Source organism: Malaclemys terrapin, chromosome 21, assembly GCF_027887155.1.
Source record: "Malaclemys terrapin pileata isolate rMalTer1 chromosome 21, rMalTer1.hap1, whole genome shotgun sequence".
Lineage (NCBI taxonomy): Eukaryota > Metazoa > Chordata > Testudines > Emydidae > Malaclemys > Malaclemys terrapin.
In genome coordinates this window covers 4,428,880-4,443,875 of record NC_071525.1, presented here as the reverse complement: position 1 = coordinate 4,443,875, position 14,996 = coordinate 4,428,880, and the positions used below count along the sequence as shown (strand labels likewise).

The 14,996-nt window shown below is 48.5% G+C and overlaps 1 protein-coding gene across 10 annotated transcripts in view; it reads left to right on the top strand.

Annotated features, from left to right (window-relative positions):
* Nucleotides 1–14,996, top strand: part of MEF2D (myocyte enhancer factor 2D) — a 171,098-nt gene that overhangs the window by 84,633 nt on the left and 71,469 nt on the right. For 9 of the 10 annotated variants that reach the window (XM_054011459.1, XM_054011456.1, XM_054011454.1 and 6 more), the window contains one exon: nucleotides 13,727–14,001. In XM_054011459.1, coding sequence (XP_053867434.1) covers nucleotides 13,948–14,001 — 54 coding nt within the window. In that variant the 5' untranslated portion in view covers nucleotides 13,727–13,947. Of the gene's footprint in view, nucleotides 1–1,910; nucleotides 2,063–13,726; nucleotides 14,002–14,996 lie in introns of those variants that run through there. The other variant, XM_054011452.1, reaches the window with a different exon arrangement.

The following is a 14,996-nucleotide window of genomic DNA, read 5'->3' as shown; positions in this document are numbered from 1 at the left end:
AAAATTACGATTCAGTTATATTAAAATATTTTTTTAAAACAAGAAATGTCATTGTAAATTGCTAATAATATTGAGATGATTAAAACTGAAAGGGTTTTTAAAATCCAAAGTGACATTTCACTCTCTGTGGATTGTTCGCTTTGTTACATTTGAATGACCTTGAACAATGAAAAAGGACTGGGCAGTTTCTAGTCAATTTCACTTTGAGCCTTTGAGCTTACTGTCCTAGTGTGGGGTTCTGATCATCCCCTCTGGAGAGGATATTTTTGCATTAGAGGAGGTTCAGGGACAGCCTGGAGACCAGAGTGATTAGGACAGGGGTCGGCAACCTTTCAGAAGTGGTGTGCCGAGTCTTCATTTATTCACTCTAATTTAAGGTTTTGCATGCCAGTCATACATTTTAACGTTTTTAGAAGGTATCTTTCTATAAGTCTGTAATATAGAACTAAACTACTGTTGTATATAAAGTAAACAAGGTTTTTAAAATATTTAAGAAGCTTCATTTAAAGTTAAATTAAAATGCAGAGCCCCCTGGACCGGTGGCCAGGACCCGGGCAGTGTAAGTGCCACTGAAAATCAGTTTGCGTGCCGCCTTTGGCACGCGTGCCATAGGTTGCCTACCCCTGGATTAGGAGCATGGAAAAGCTCCCATGAAGAGGGACTGCAAAGATAGGAATTGTTCCAGTGTTGTCAGCTCTAAACTTCCAAAAAACCAAGTCAATCCCCTCCCGCCATCAAATCATGAGTTTGGCTTAAAAATAATGAGCTTTTAAACATAAATAAAACTTAGGTTTTTATTTGTCTTCTGGTTTGGAAAGTGATGAGATGTACAGAATAATGAATGGTCTAGAGAAAGTGGATGTGGAATTTCTATTCACCGTGTCTTGTAGCATCAGAGCAGTGAAATCGAAAGGTGGTGAATTAAAAAATGCTGAAAGGAAATACTTTTTTCCATACAATCCACTGTCCAGTAGTAAGAGATTTGGATGAGATACAAACTGTCTCATTGAATTGCCTGCTCCCTAATCCTGGGGGGATTGGATCAAGTGGACCCAGATTCCTAAGCACCTCTGCTTGTGCAAAAATATTTCCCAGCGGAGATGATTTTCCTCTCCCCTTTGCCAATTGCAAACTCGGCTCCTTTGCCCGTCTCTCCAATTTAAAGCAATTTAGCTCGAGTCGGGTATGAATTACTCAGTGCAGAGTTAACCAGCACCTGCTTGTATTTAATTGGCATGTCTGTTAATTGCTGTGATAGTCATACTTGTATAATAGCGAGATGGGGGAGAAGCGATTCTGGAGTTCTCTGCTTCTTGCATTCTCTAACAGGTTCCATAGCCCAAACGCTTTGCTGTGTGCCTTGCAGAAGGGACTCACCAAAGCTCTATCACCTTCCTGGGTTGATGGTTATGTATTGGGCACCCTTTAAAGGCCCCAGGCCCCTCAAGCCGGTGGGCTGGCTCTATAGGTCTCTTCTGAACTGTACAAATATTTGGTGTCCAGTAGCGCCTAGACGTCTCAACAGAAGCCAGCGCCCCATTGCATGAGGTGCGGCGGGACCGCACAGTGAGCGAGGTTAAAATCGAAACAGCCAAGAAAAGAACAGCTCTTCCCACTTTGCATGTGGGGCAGTGAGATGCAGACAGATTGGATGGTTTACCCAACGTCACACGAGGAGTCCAAAGAATTGGACCCAAATCTCCTGAATCCCAGCCCGGTGCCTTAACTGCAAGCCCATTCTGCCTCTTGGGAGACAAATTTCAAGGGCAGGCTGGGAAGTCAAGGCCTGAACCAAAAACCCGGAGTGGAATCCTGGACGTCTGGATCAGATCTAACCTTTGCCTTACTCTGCCAGATTCCCAGAGGGCCATATCAATAACACATACCTTCTCTACAGGGCATGGCAGCTAGAGATCTCAACGTGCTTTACAAAGAGGCCCCTCCACCCATTTGCAATCCCAGGTGTAGTCCATGGGGGATGTGGTGTAATAGGATTGGAATGGAACTCGGGAGAGCCAGATCCTGCTTCCAGCTCCGCCACTGACTTGCTGCGTGGCCATGGGTGAGTCACTGCCCCTCTGTATCTCTCAGACTTCTATAGCCACCATCACTGGAGTATTTAAGCATCCCACAATTGCCATCTGAGATAGGACAATCCCATTTTACAAGCGAGGTAGTCACACTGTTGAGCGCTCCAACGCTACTCTCATAAAAATTGTTTGGGTCGGGGCTCTGGCACAGCAGGGCCGTGCCTAGTGATTGGAGAACGGTTGCGACGTATCTTTGGAGACGGTCTGGATAAAGCAGACTCGTACAGAGCTGCCGGTGTCTCTGACACAAGTGAGCGCTCGCCAGTCAACCTGCCGGGGCAATTCGTAGCGGCTTTTCTTGCCTCCACTTGCACCGAACGGCATAAAAACCCGGCGCGTGAGGGAAGAAAAGTCGAAGAGCTGTTGCCTGGCAATGGTTGCCATGGAGACCACCTCATCCGTAGCCATGTGTTAAGAGTGTCTGGCTTGCTTTGTGCCCTGCTCTCAGAGCCACGAGATAAAGGTGATAGAAAAACGGTGGCAGCGACGGAACTGGGATAAATTCAGGCCGGTTGGAACCAATGGAGTTAAACTAAGGAAGGACTGGTCCTAGATTCGAAGGCCAGAAGGGCCCATTGTGATCACCTGGTCTGACCAACTGGATAACACCACGCCACAGACCTTCCCCAAAATAATTTCTACTGACTGTATGGGGTAGTGTCCTATGCAGGGCCATAAAAACCCGGCCCAGTTCCTGCTCCCGCCATAGATTTCCTTCTATGACTTAGGCTAATTACATAATCTACATAATCTGTTAATGATCGCGAGGATCTGGGATACTGCTGGACGAAGGCTAGATCCTTGGATTGTAAGCACCTTAGGGCCGGGACCGTCTTTTTGTACAGTGCCTAGCACCATGGGGTCCTGGTCTGTGACTGGGGCTCTCAGGTACTACGCTCATATAAATCAAACCAATTAATGAATAACATAGCAATGAGCTTGTGTAGCATGAAATGGCAAAAGTTATGTATCAGGACAAAGGTGGTCTCTCTCAACTTAATAATAATATTAATTATTATTAATAAAACATTATTTGTATTGGGGTAGCACCGACAGGCTGCAGTCAAGGGTCAGGGACCCATTATCTTATGCACTTTACATCCACATAGGAGGAGGCGATCTCTGCCCTGGAGAATTTACAATCGAAGGACAGCACAAATCAAATATTGGGACCGTCCAGTGGTGTGTTAGGTCATAAATCTTCCCTCTCTGATAGCCGTTTTTCATTTGCCCCTTGCAGAGAAAAGTCAGCGTTGTTATCCCTATTGTACAGATGGGTAAACAGAGGCACAGACAGGGGGCGTGACTTGCCCAAGGTCACCCTGTGGGCCAGTGGCCAAGGCAGGAACAGAACGCAGGTCTCCTAACTCCCGCTCTCATGCCCTATCCATTAGGTCTCACTGCCTTCCTGCTCTCTCAGCAATTCTTTTATTTCTGTCGCCTTCATTGCCCTGCGTCTTGGGTAGTCATTTGCGCCGGTAGAAGGCAGCGTCTCCACACCGCGTGGCACTGGTGTCGCTGACTTCATGAGGTGCAGGGTGCAAGGACCTCTCACTAAATTTCCTTTGCATGCAAGTACTGGCTGGAAGCACCCTGTTGTGGTTAGGCTAAACAGCCAACCGGTCCGGCCACTTGAAAGAACAAGTGGGTTTTAAAGTGTGTGTAAAGCAACCAAACTGTAGCATCACTAATGCAGGTGACTTGTCCCTTCTCTTGGCCAGCTGATCACCCACACACTGCTCTGCACGGACCGGACCGTGAGCTATTATCTGTCATTAAACAATCGACACAAACGAGGGCAGGTCAGGCTGTCTCTCCCTCCCTTTGAAATAGCCAGGCAGATGGGTGGATTTTCAAGCATCTTTAAGCATGTGTCTGTCAAGGGCTGGATTATTCTTTACTGACATCTTCACCTTGGCTTGGATGCTGAACTCAAAATAAAGCCCATCGCAGCCTGCAAGTGGCTTCCTTTCTTTTCTATTCAGGGTCTTCTTACCGTATTGCAGCAGCATCTAGAAGCCTCCTTGTGCTAGGCGGATCCCATGCAAGGTCACTTCACCTAATTGATTCCCTTCCCTTGCAGGGGCCTGGGCCGTTGGTGCACCTCAGTCTCGCCTGTTCTCTGCCTGGGGCACACATCCATTTAGTCTCCTGAGGGCTGAAATGCGTTAGCTGAGCTCAAGTCATTGGGCTCAATGTAGGGGAACGTGGGTGAAACGTAATGGCCTGTGTTACACTGTAGGTCAGAGTAGATCAGTGGTTCTCAGGGGTCTTGGGCCTCCTGGGGGGCTGCAAGCAGGTTTCAGGGGGTCCGCCAAGCATGACCGGCATTAGACTCACTTGGGCCCAGGGCAGAAAGTCGAAGTGCCACCATGCGGGACTGCAGCCCAGAACCCCACCACCTGCGGCTGAAGCTGAAGCCTCAGCAACTTAGCTTCGTGTTGCCCCTATGGTGTGGGGCCCTGGGCAATTGCCCTCCTTGATACCCTGTAACCCCAGCCCTGGCTTTTATATGCAGAAAACCGTGGTTGTGGAACTGCTGGGCCGTGGAATTTTTATAGCATGTTGCGGGGGGACTTAGAAACTATTGGAAATAGGTGGGTGCTGCATAGACATCTAGTGAGAGACAGTCCCTGCCCCAAAGAGCTTACAGTCAATATAGCCAACTGGTAGGTGGGGAAACTGAGGCAGAGAGAGGGACTGTAAGTTCGCCAAGGTTACATGGCGGAGCTGGGAATGGAACCCATCTCTTCTAACTCTCATGGCAGTGCCTTTTCCACTAGATCCCACTGCCATTCTTGCTGCCGTGATATCTGAGTGGCTGCAATCATGTGAGGTTAATTCCTCCTTTCCTTGTTTTTCATTGATGTGGGTTAATCAGGAGGGGGTGGTTCTTTCCACAGGTCTCCAGTGTTTTCTTTGCCTGCCCATTCATCCCTTGTTCTTACTTTGATCAAGGGCTGCTGCCCTAGGGTCTGCGTGCCCGGTGAAAACGTCCACTCGGCTCTTAGATACCGTTTCCATTTCAATCACGTAACAAGTGCTAGCTAACGGGGGCTGTCGTGTGCTCTGCACCTCTGAAGATGAGATGGTAAGTGACTTGCTCCCAGGATGATACACTCAGCCAGCAGCACAATCAGTAACCGCACTCAGGAGTCCTGACGTAGGTTCTGAGCTCACTGCTAGACAATACTGTCCCAGGAACGGAGCCCAGCGTCCGTTCTACAACCCAGAAATCATCAATCCTTGCTGCTGCTCTGACCACACCCTCTCCCAGACCTGGGAAGAAAACACATTTCAGTTCCCCCCTGTTCTAACCACTAGACAATACTCCCGTCCAGAGCTGCAAATAGAAGGTGATGTTCTGGCATGCCCCTTCCACCTGCTCTAATCTCTAGTCTGCACTCCCTCCCAGAAGTGGGGATGGACCCTAAGGGTATGTCTACCCAGCAATAAAAAAACCCTCAGAGCCTGGATTAGCAGGCTCAGGCTATGGGGCTAAAAATGACAGGGGGTAGACACCGAGGCTGGAGTCCAGGCTCTGAGATCTCCCCCTTTTCAGGGTCTCAGATTCTGGGCTCTAGCCCGAGCTTGAATGTCTACAGCCCTGCGAGCCCGAGTCCGGTCAGCCGCAGTATAGATGGGGAGCTGGACCCATGTGTGCAGTGGGGGTGCTGAGAGCCATTGAACCAAACTGCAAACCCTGGAATGATGGAAACCACTTCAAGCTAGGGGGCGCGGCAACGCCCCCAGCACCCCTAGCTCCACACCTATGACTGTAGATGTACCCCAAGAGTCTATGGCAGCTGGTCTCCCATGCTTCCTTCCTGGAGGAAGCTCCAGGTCCCAGTCCTCTGCTCAATCCACTAGGCTACACTCCCTTCCTCAAGGTGGGACTAGAACCCAGGCATCCTGACTGACTTTGGCTCCAGACACTGTGGCTTCCGGGCTGCTCCAATATAAACTATGGGTTTAGACGAGTCGGCTCCAAGTTCCACACCTAGACGGATCTCCATTTCTCTCCCCTGCCTTATGATAAACACGACTTACGAGAAGGCAGGATGAAACCAGCAGAAGCTTAGCATCCGGGGCTGCGGGGCCTTGATTGGGCTGTCAGATTCGGGAGCCTTGTTTTCCTGCCTCAGGGGGCCTCGGTGTTGCTCGTTATTGGAAAAGGGAAGAAAAGGCAAGGACTGTGAGCAGAGACTGCCTTGCAAGTCATCCCCTTTGTATGAGGATTAACCCAGCTCCGTTCATTGACAGCCGAATCTCACAGTGGAGCTTAATAACGCCTTGCTTTTCTGAATGCTTTTCTTCTCCCTCTAAAAGGTCTGAATTTGTCTTGGGCTATTTTTTGTTTGTTGGTTTGTTTGGGGTGGAAAGGATACATTTTGTAAAGTCACAGATTCCTTTTCCCCCCCTTTGTGACGGACACAGAAGCAGTGCAAAAATTTCTTTTTCCTACAGTGTTGTCTAGTGGTTAGAGAAAAGGACGGGTGCACAGGATGCCGGGGGGCTGGGAGGGGAGTTATCCAGGTCAGGAAGGCATGTTGTCTAATGATTAAAAGAAGGAGCTAGTCGCCAGGACTCCTAGGTTTTCTTCCAACTTTGGGAGGTAGTGTTTTCTAATGGTTAGAGCAGGAGACTGGGCTCCAGGACTCCTGGGTTCCATCCCCAGCTCTGGAAAAGAATATGGTCTAGTGGTTAAAGAAGGTGACTTGTATTATGACACCTGAAGGGGAGTGCTGTCTACCCCTGCCACTGCTACTTTGTGTGACTTGGGGCAAGTCACTTATGACTTGATTTTCAGAAGTGTTAAGTATCCACTGTAACTCTGATAACTTCAGTATCCAAATCTTTTTTTTTAAATTCTGCTAAACTCTTGGCCTCAATAATACCTTCTTGCTAATCGCGGAACAGTACATTTGTGGGGAGCTCCTATTGACTCTAATTATGCAGAATTAGACCCTGAGGCCTAAAACTTCAAATATGACCATTTTGGGTGCCATTTATGTCCCCATCATGAGATGAGTGGGGCTTGCTTTTCAGAGGTGTTAGGAATCCTTGACTCTGGTTGACTTTGGGGGTTTTGAAAAGAAAGGGTTTTGAAAGGGTTTTGCCCGGTTTTGAAAAGAAAGGGCTAGGCAATGTTGCCAACTTGCACATTTTTAATGCAACATCTAATTAACATGTGGAACTCACTGCTGCTGGATATTATTTAGACTTGCAGTAGCCATATGCACAATAGGATTAGATATTTAACTTTTTCATGTTCTCTGTATGTATATATATTTCTTACTATATGTTCCATGTTATGCATCTGATGAAGTGGGCTGTAGCCCACGAAAGCTTATGCTCAAATAAATTTGTTAGTCTCTAAGGTGCCACAAGTCCTTCTCGCTCTTTTTATTAAAGACATACGCACTTATATATGATAGGATTAAACATGTGTAAGGGATGTAAATACTCATGCTTCAGGGCATGAACAGAAAGCGCATGGGTTAGGAAGAAATTTCTCTCCTGAGTAGATTATTACGTATTTGTACATTAGCGGGTTATTTCGATCATCCTCTGAAGCAGCCGGTGCTGGCCATTGTCAGAGGCGGGATGCTGGACTACATAGACCAAAGGTCTGATTTTGTACTGATGTTATGTTATTTCATACACCTTGAGCAGAACACAGCGCCCTTTCAGCCCGAATGCTTTGTATTTCAGATGAAGGAAAGCAGAAAACAAAGGAGAGAGTAATCACTGCAGATCGCTCCCCTCCCCTCCCCATTAATTACTAGCTCAGATCCTCAGCTGCTGTAAATCAACCTCATTTCCAGGCTGATATATGCTAGCTGAGGTCCATTATGTACATTTCCAGCACCAGGATCCTTCCTGTTGTGATATAAACCGCTAATAATATGCCAGGTTGAGCTGAATGAAAAATGTCCTTCGAACCCCTTTTTTAAAATAGCAAATACCCTTTGCGTAGAAATGGTTCATGTTTTGACAAAAAAAAGACTCGAACTCTTTGTTTAATCTCAATGGGGAAAAACCAAACAAACAGCTCCACTTTTTTCACTTTTCTCCTGGGGGCTGACTCAGGGGACAGATCTCCTAGCAGACGAGCTGAAAGTTTGATCTTCTAGACCAGTGGTTTTCAAGCTTTTTTTCCTTTTCATTTGCGGACCCCTCAAAAATGTTGACTGGTGGTGTGGACCCCTTTGGAAATCTCTGACATAGCCTGCGGGACCCCCAGAGGTCTGCGGACCACTGGTGGAAAAGCACCACTCTAGACCATTCTTCTTAGCTGGCTAGAGCACTGTCCTGATCGGATGTAGCAGGAAGTGGGTTAGTTGGCTAGAGAATCTCATGGTCTGATTTGGTACTGCAGAAGGTGGGCTACTGATGGACCAGTGATTTATCTTGGTGTGGCAGAAAGTGGGATACTGAGCTAGTGGTCAGAAGAACGGCCATACTGGGTCAGAGCAAAGGTCCATCTAGCCCAGTGTCCTGTCTTCTGACAGTGGCCAGTGCCAGGTGCCCCAGAGGGAATGAACAGAACAGGGAATCATCCAGTGACCCATCCCCTGTCACCCATTCCCAGCTTCTGAGAAACAGAGGTAAGGACACTATCCCTGCCCATCCTGGGTAATAGCCATTGATGGACCTATCCTCCATGAGCTTATCTAGTGCTTTTTTGAATGGTCCCATATGGCATGTCCTATCTTATCATCATATAGAGCAGGCCCCCATCTCACATGATCATATCGGTCCCACTTCCCTTTTGCTGCCGCTCTTCCATTGCCAGACGACTGCAGTTGCACTGCTGTTTATTAACGGCAACGGGAAAGGTGCATACGTTTCAATAATGTAAGAAAGAAAACCGGGGTTCAGCTGGTAAATGTCATTTCAATACGATTTGTCCTTGTAAAGAACCTTGGTACGGGGGAGGTAAAAAGAACTTTTTGTTTCTTGTATGTCTGTGGCCTCCTGTGAATACATGTGTCTTAACCGTCCAAGTGTTCTTCTTTCATGGAAAATGAATAGTGGGTTTCGGAAAAGAAATCTTCCCCCTGGTATGCTTTGATACCTGAGTCAATAGGACCGACAAAGAAGCGAATTCCTGCTGGTGTGCCATTTTTTATGGCATTATTAGCAAATGTGATTTATAGATATACATGTAAACCCTTTTACCCAGAATTAAAGTAACTGAGGCAGAAGAAATAAATTGGACACTGGCAAACTTCATGGCAAGCTTATAAGGCAGGGAAGGCTGGGATTGCTTGGTTTTTGGGGGTGTAGACTAGTGATTAGGACGGGGGACTGGGAGTCCTCGGTATTCTTCTGGATCTGGGAGGGAGTATGGTCTAGTGTCAGAGCAGAGGCCTAGGAATCAACATTCCTGGTTCTCTTCATAGTTTTGGTACAGTGGAGCAGTGGGTCAGTTGCTTGGCCTCACTGATATCTTGTGGCAATGAGTTCCACAGGTTAATGATGCTTTGTGTGGAAAAAAATAGTACTTCCTTTTGTCACTGTGTGTGGTAGGGCTGAAATTGTATTGGTGAAGTCCTTGGAGATCTTAGGATGAAAGAGCTGGGACTGTGTTTATCTCTGTACAGCACCTAGCACACGAGCCCCGATTCTGATCCAGGCCCTTAAGTCACTGCTGTAATACAATGTAATATTATTATTGCTGTTTTTCTTGCTCCCTGTAAAAAGAAGCAGAGGGAAAAGCAGAGGCACAAATTTCATCCCCATTTTCCCTACCAAAGCGTGACATTTCAAGGAAAAATTATAATCCTGAATGTTGAACTTTGAAAAATGTCCTGCTGTTGTTGCTGTCCACAGAAAGGAACAGTGCGGGGCTCCAAAACCCATCCAGGGAGCTGACACTTGGGCTGAAAAAGAAGCTGCTAAGAGCTTTTAAGGTTGATGGGGTGAGCAAGAACAGCTCAGTAGACAAACGAAAAGCTGCCAACTTTGAAATCCTATTGCATGCAGCTTAGCCCCTCTCCCTGCTGAGACATGCTGTCTCGTTGGGGCTGGTTGTAATGCTAGACAGCTTGGTGCTTTGCCTTGCTGGGTCACTTCAGCCTCTTCCAAACAACCTCTGAAAAGATTTCTGCCGTTCAGGTCTCTTTCCAGGGCCATTTAGCAGGCGAGATTCAGGGCTAGCGCTGAGCGTGGAGAGGAGAGGCAGGGTGGGCTTACGTCCCTGCTCTTCCACAAACTTCCTGTGTCACCTTGGTCAAGTCACTGGGCTGCCGCCGTTCCCCATTATAAAATGGAGAGGAATGCATGGCCCTGCCTCACGGGAGTATTGTGAGGATAAACACACGAAAGATTGTGAGATCGGGGACATCAAAATGCCGCCGATCGCCTTGTGCTCTGACTTCCCCGCGGCAGCATTCTGCCCGTGTGCTGCCGAAGGCAGGATCAGAGCCAATGAAGTGCAGTTATCCCCTTTATACAGATCAAGGAACTGAGGCCCAGAATGACTTGCGGGGTGTGTCTGCATTGCAGTCAGGGGGTGTGATTGCCGCTCATGGAGACATACCTGGGCGAACTTTAGCTAGTTTGGGGAGCAGAGCCGTGGCACGTGGCAACTCAGGGGACCTCGCCACCGGAGTAATTACTCAGGGATCCTGGCAGGTATGTCCATCGAGGCTGTGTCAGAGCTGGGACTACAACCCAAATTGCCTACAGCCTAGTGCTTCTCCCCGCCCCCCCAAATCCTTCCTCTCCATGTCACAGCTGATACCTGTCTCTTCACCGCACACTGGATCCCAGGTTTCCTAGAGTAGGAGGAATAGCTAGTTAGTGTTATGGTTTTGTAATTGGGAATGAGTTGAGTTTTACACTTAAAGCTGGGATTCCCTTGCTTGGTGATGTGTGAAGAATGACAACACATCTGCCCTCCCCCCTCCCCCCCCCGATTGCTGCGCTTGCTTTTTCTGAGGACAGAATCTTAAACAGAAGGATTGAAATAAACACAGACATCAAACCAGATTGATCAGAGCCCTCCAAATCCAACTGGTGTTAATAACAGTAAAACTCCAGGGCTGTCTTGGCTTCTTTTTAAAATGTTCTCTCTGATGCCCCTTACGGAACACCTTTCTGTGTCACTTTGGTTTGGCTGTCCAGGTACAGGCATTTAAAAAAAATGCAAAATTGAAGATTCAGGCAGAAAGCGGCGAAGAATTTAAATGACCCAGGCTAATGACCGGCCACTTGACTTCTTCTGACTTAAAAACCAAAAAAACCAATCTCCCCCACACTGCTTTTTCAGAGTGTCACAAAAGAACAGAAATTCACTGGTTTATTATGGCTGTCTTCTCCCACCCTCACATGTGTGCAAAAATGTTTCCTGTCTGTGCCCTGGATGGTTCTCTGCTGTCTCAACAGGCCTGTGGAACTTGTGGCTAAGATATGACCCTAGATTCACTTCCCTGCTCTGTCCCAGCCTTGCTGCGTAACCTGCAGCCAGGGTTTGAGTTGCTGAGCAGTGCCTGTGATTTGGGGTATTTTCGAAAGTGTTTCAGCTCCCAGTTAGGTACTTAATAAAGGACAGATTTTCAAAAGGGCTTAGCACCTACTGTCCACTTCTACGCTGCTCCATTTGGTGCCTGATTGAGACCTGAGGTCTTCTGGAAAGCCGGCCGTGAATCACTCTGCGCCCCTGTAAAATGGGGATAATACGCCCTGGTGTCAGTGAAATTTCCATTCGCTGTAAGGCTCCTTCGTGCTGCTCATCAGCGCACGTGCAACGGACCCAGTCATTTAACAGCGTCATCGTCAGCCAGGTGGTGAGCCGGGAGCCCGCCGTCGAAATGAGTCAGTGGGCCCTCGACGGTGATATGCGACAGAGTCTGAAATGAGCAGCATCGCGGGTCATTCGAAAAACTCCCATTTCAAGAGATTGGGCGCACAGTTGCCCTGGCCTGCGGCTGCTGGAGAGGTATAAAGGGGCCTTAGGAGTGCCCCTCTCTCACATTGTTGTCTGCCGTGTCTAGTTAGACTGTAAACTTTTTGGGGCAAGGATTGTGTATGTAGGGTTGCCAGGTGTCCAGTTTTCAACCGGAAAGTCCGGTCAAAAAGGGGACCTGGCCGTGTCCAGTCAGATGTACCGGCTGGACACGAAAAGTCCAGTTAGCATGGGCAGAGGTGGGGGAGATGCAGGATCATTAACCCTCACCAGCCCCTGCTCAGCCAGGGGTGCCTACCACCTGCATCTTTTGGGCAGGTAGGCAGCAGGCTCTGAGTCAGGCTGCAGCTCCCCTCCCAGCCCCGGAGTAGAGGGAGCCCAGCTGGGGTGGAGGGTAGGAAGTGGAAAGAATTGAGCAAGGGGGAAGGGGAGAGCAGTGAGTGATGGGTGGAGAGGGGATAGGAGCGAGCAGGGGGGTGGGGCCTCAAGGGAAGGAGTGGAGAAGGGGCGGGGTCTGGGGGGGGAGAGGCGGGGCAGGAGGGTCCGGTTTTCAGAAATTAGAAAGTTGGCAATCCTGTATGTGTTTGTACAGCATCTGGTTCAGTGAGGCCCCCATCTCATCCCGACCCCTCGGCCTTGCACGCAATAAATAATTAAAATGTAAGGAACCACTACAGGTGAATCTATGCCAAGTCTTCATTTGTCTGCAGGCTGCCCAGATTTTTAGACAATGATATAAGAAAGACCTTGGTTGGACAAACAGATCGGGTTTAATTGAGGCGGTCTGGAACCTGCTCTAGACACGGGTTGTGTCCTGGTTTAACTGTTGGTTCGGGGGGGTGTGATTTTTTTAAAATTGATATCGTAATATCAGTACAACCGCTAGTACAGCCTCACTTACACAGGTATAAATATATGCATCAATATAGCCTAGTCCCCTTCCTGTATGGAAGTGACTATATCACCACAGGCACCTTTATACCAGAATAGCTGCATCTACACTCAGTATAATACAGTAGAGTTTAAGCAGTGTTTAGGCAAGGCCTAGATTGACCTTTCACCCCCTGAGCGGTGTAATTAAACTGAGTCCCCCCCTCTATCACCCTCCCGACTCCCCCAAGTGCAACAAGCTTGATAGAAAAATTCTTCCATTGACCTAGCTATTGCCTCTCGGAGGCGTGGGCTCACTCCAGCAATGGAAATCTGCCTTCCGTTGATGCAGGAAGCGTCTGCCCTATGGTGCTATAGCGCTAGCCGCGTCTGTCGTGTAGACATGAACTCAGACACAGTGGTGGTGGGCATGGTATAAACAGAGAGAGAGAGAGATGAGCTGCTTTATGTTACCAGAGTCGAGGTCAATAATCTTCATGCAGTTGGGTTTGTCCTGAGGATAGGAATTTTGCTCGGAGTCCTTTTTGTTTTGGTCATTTTCTTGGTGAATTTATTACGATTGCGAGCTCCTTGGGGCTGAGATGGTGTCTCACCGTGCGTTTGTGCAGCACCTAGCACTGTGGCATCTGGATACCACTGGGGCCTCTAGGTGCTCCCATAGTTTGGCTCAGGGACTGTCTTTTTGTGCTGTTTGTACCACCCCTACCTAGCACAATGGGGTCCTGCTCTGTGACTGAACTCCTAGGGGCTATGGTAATAGGAAGAAGACTAATTAGGAAGGCTTTGCTTGAAAAAAATGTTTTAATTCCTTTTTTCCTCTCTTCCCTAGGTTTCCAAGCAGCCCCTGGAGGCCCAAAGCACCTGGAATTAACCGGACGGCAGCATAACATGAACTGAGCAAGAAGCAACCCGGATTTTTGTTTGTTTTTTGGTTTTAAAAAACTTTTACATACCAAAACATTCTTTCATGAAAACGTTTTAAAACAGGGTTCTTTTTCCCCTCCCCCGCACACGAAAGTCGTCCCCGTACGGTGAGGATTTCCGGAGAAGATGGGGAGGAAAAAGATCCAGATTCAGCGGATCACGGATGAGCGAAATCGACAGGTCGGTAATTCCTGATTTGATACCTTTTGTAGGGCTGATCCTGCCCCTCCCCCCCAACCCCGACTGACGCTCAAAGACCAAACTCCCATTTCTTTGTGCCTCAGTTTTCCTGTCTGTAATATGAGGATAACGGTCTCCATTTTCCCAAGCGGTGAGCGATTTTGGCTGCCCAAGCTGAAACACCTTAAAGAGGCTGATTTTTCAGACAGCGCAGAGCATCTGTTCCCTGAAAATCTTCCTTCACAGTGTCTCAAGTCAGGTCAACCGGGATCACTAGTCGCTTTGGCAAATGTGGGCCAGTGCCCACCTTTATAAAGTGGTTTGAGATCAGCAGATGAAAAGAGCTCCAAGGAGGTAAGCCAGCCAGGTTTGCGCCTGGGGAGTTTGAGAGGTACGCTCCCCAGCTCGGTGCAAAGCAGTGGCATTACTAAATAGCGGTGCATTAATGTGAAATCAGCGGCTAGAGGCTGCAGATGAGGTTCTCCTCTTAGAGCTCAGCAAAGCCTTTCCACTGAAACATTTTATTCCAGATGGAAAATGCCCCCTTTTCCCCCATCCCTTGGGGGTTGTGACCTGGCCCAGTAGGGTTTAGCCTGGAGGCTCCTCCATCATGATAGAGGGTTCCAATTTCAGTGAGTGGTGTTGTGACCCAGCATGCGGGGTTTTAACCCCACTCAGGTTGGGGGGGGGTGCCCGTTGGAGGGACTGTGGGGCCAAACCTGCGCATTGTTGCGACCCCGAACACCAGGTTGCAACGGTACGCAGTTTGGAGGGCAGCGCGAACTGCGGGGGCGGGGGGAGAACTGTCCCTTTTTGCCCCCACCCTCTGGGTAGCCCCATCAGCACTTTTCAGGATCGGGCCCATGGGGTGCATACGGCATATCAGTCTATCCCCTCGCAGCTGCAAGATTTTGGGCATGAGTGTGAGACCCCTTTGGCTCTGCCTGGGTTTTATGGTGACCCTGGGCTTGGCTTGCCATGTGCCGGATGACATT